Here is a 2,439-nt window from a genome sequence, read left to right as displayed (position 1 = left end):
CTGAGATGAGTCAGATGCTTACAGAGAAGCCAAATGACTCAAATAGGGAATCTGTACCCTAAAATGCAGCTCAGGAATCTCTACCCTAAAATGCAGCCCAGGGACTCAGGGTCACAGACCACCAGAAGGGAGAGGGGCCCATCCACTCCTGAGTCAGCAAACATTTCACACCATTCCCAAGAACTGTCCACTCTTCCCTCCTGATGCCATGGCAGATCCCGGGGCAGATAAACACCTGCTCTGCCCTGAGTCCAAAGGTGGCCCAAGATTCACTAATATTCAACGGTAATGGTGCTTGAAAGAGAAGCTCTTTACAGTCTCAGATCTAACATAATTCTCACTGTCCTCATCTGCTGTGGACACGTACGAAGATGACTGTCCTAGCAGGATAAACCAGACACATGGCTTCCCAAAGATACCATGCTCTTGAAAATACTGGGCATATGTAAACGTCTACTTATAAATAAAAATAAATCAGTATTTAGTTATAAATAAATACGGCGATATACCTCTAAAATTATCAAGTAAGACAGGCTGGCCCCTGAGAAGTTGCCAGTCATCAAATCCGTGTCCAGTCTCAGGGCAAAGGAGGGAGAACTGGAACACAGTCAGTGCCTCCCACGGAGGGAGGATTTCTCCCTTCGTCACTAGTTATATTTCTAGTCATTTTTGACTGCTGATTTGCACCCCCAGGGAACCCATGTAAACAGCCTAATAAGTGCATTTCCTAAAGTTTTCCATGCTTACATCATTATACAAAAATCGGAAAATAGATAATACAGCATACGGTAATAAGCAATACAAATATTTCTCTAAGGTGGGGGTAAGCCCCAATAATCCTATCTTAAAGCTCAAAACTCTAAGTCGAACCCTCATAAGTCCATATGCTCATGACTTAGCATAGGACTATGTCTTGATAATCTCATCAACTCAGAAATATCCTAAACTGAAAATACAGCTAATAACCAGATAATTCCATTGTAAAGTTAAAAAACTACAAGGTAAACCATTGTGGCTATGTGGCATCTGTAGTTAGATGCCATTAAATGCACATACCAGTAGAGATGGAGCTTGCAATATAAGAAATAGAAAAAAAGACTTGTCTCATGATGATGAACTGGAAAGAATGACATCCTAAAACCACTTTTTTTCTTTTTAAATTGAGACGGAGTTTCACTGTGTTGACCAGGCTGGTCTCAAACTCCTGAACTCAAGCGATCCACCAACCTCAGCCTCCCAAAGTGGTGGGATTACAGGTATGAGCCACCGCACTTGGACGAAAACCACCGTTAATAGACAATCGTATAACTATGCCGCCAAGAGTCTTATACAAATTTTCCCAGTTTCCTTATCACACGCAGTATTTCATAAAAATTACTTCAAGTGCATTGACCAAGTTCTAGGACCTTTGGTAAGCTGCACCATATTGGATCGCAGAGTTAGTTGAGGCATGGTTCAAGTACTGGACTGTCTCTTCCAGGCTGCTTCCCCTTCTAGAAGAAAAGGTAAACGAGGAAAGCTCTGGTTTCCTGAAGAGATTCTTTCACAGGGAGGACGTAGCAAAGCCTGCGTCATCTTCTTCATAAAAGAGCTTCTCGGAGTCCACCATGTGGTCCTGAATTGTTTCCTTTGCATGTCCTTCCTCCAGTGTTGCCGAGGGATCCAGCAAGGTGTTGACTGAGAAGAGAGAAGAGATTTAGGGTCTCGATGCTCCAAGGACAATCAGCACAGGATCGACATGGGACCCCCTGCTTCCAGCAGTGAATGCTCCAGAAAAGCCCTCTCAGCTATAGGGACAGCAGTTAGGACACTGTCCCTATTCCCTGTCTCAAGGCACAAAACACTTACTCTCAGTGGGGTCAGCACCATTCACTGGAACCGGCAGCGTCCTCCTCTGACACGCTTCAGCTTCTGCCTGTTCCTGTAACACACAATAGTGAATGCTCTGGTCAGAGTCAGGAGTCCTGCAGTCCAGTACTGACCCCAACCACCAGCCAGCAAGAGACCTGCAGGGCTTCCCATCTCGGGTCTCCATGGAGATGGAGACAAACCTCTGGTCCTGCACAGCTCTTGGGCTCTGTGTGCTGGTGACTCATTGAGACATAAGTGGCATGCAGTAAATGCTCACTTTGTAAGTGTTCTGCCCAAGTTTGACTACTGTATATGCCTGGGTAATTATCCCCTGATCAAGACATAGAACATTGCCACCACCCCCAGAAAGTCCCCTTCTGCCCCATCTAATCAACTCCCACCCACCCTCACAGGAAATGATCACTTCCTTACACAATTCTCACCAGCAGAAGTCTTGGCAGAAGAGTATATATGAGAACACCCAGGAAAACCTAACAAAATGATTTATTCCAAGACTGTAAATGACCTTTGATCATTAATACTGTACCATATCAATAGTGTAATTAAATAAAACAGTAGTCTCCATGG

The 2,439-nt window shown here is 44.4% G+C and overlaps 1 protein-coding gene across 1 annotated transcript in view; it reads right to left on the bottom strand.

The window, feature by feature from the left end:
• Positions 1–1,347: 1,347 nt before the first annotated feature.
• The window catches only part of LOC108540774 (tumor necrosis factor receptor superfamily member 10D-like), a gene marked incomplete at its 5' end in the record, with an annotated part of 9,145 nt that continues 8,053 nt past the window's right edge, over positions 1,348–2,439 (bottom strand). The window contains 2 exons of the mRNA XM_017889957.1: positions 1,348–1,677; positions 1,849–1,921. Coding sequence (XP_017745446.1) covers positions 1,544–1,677; positions 1,849–1,921 — 207 coding nt within the window. The remainder of the gene's footprint in view (positions 1,678–1,848; positions 1,922–2,439) is intronic.

Source organism: Rhinopithecus bieti, unplaced genomic scaffold (assembly GCF_001698545.2).
Source record: "Rhinopithecus bieti isolate Rb0 unplaced genomic scaffold, ASM169854v2 scaffold_20129, whole genome shotgun sequence".
NCBI classification, from domain to species: Eukaryota; Metazoa; Chordata; class Mammalia; order Primates; family Cercopithecidae; genus Rhinopithecus; species Rhinopithecus bieti.
The sequence above is the reverse complement of the archived record's forward strand: the minus strand, read 5'-3'. Positions and strand labels throughout refer to the sequence as shown.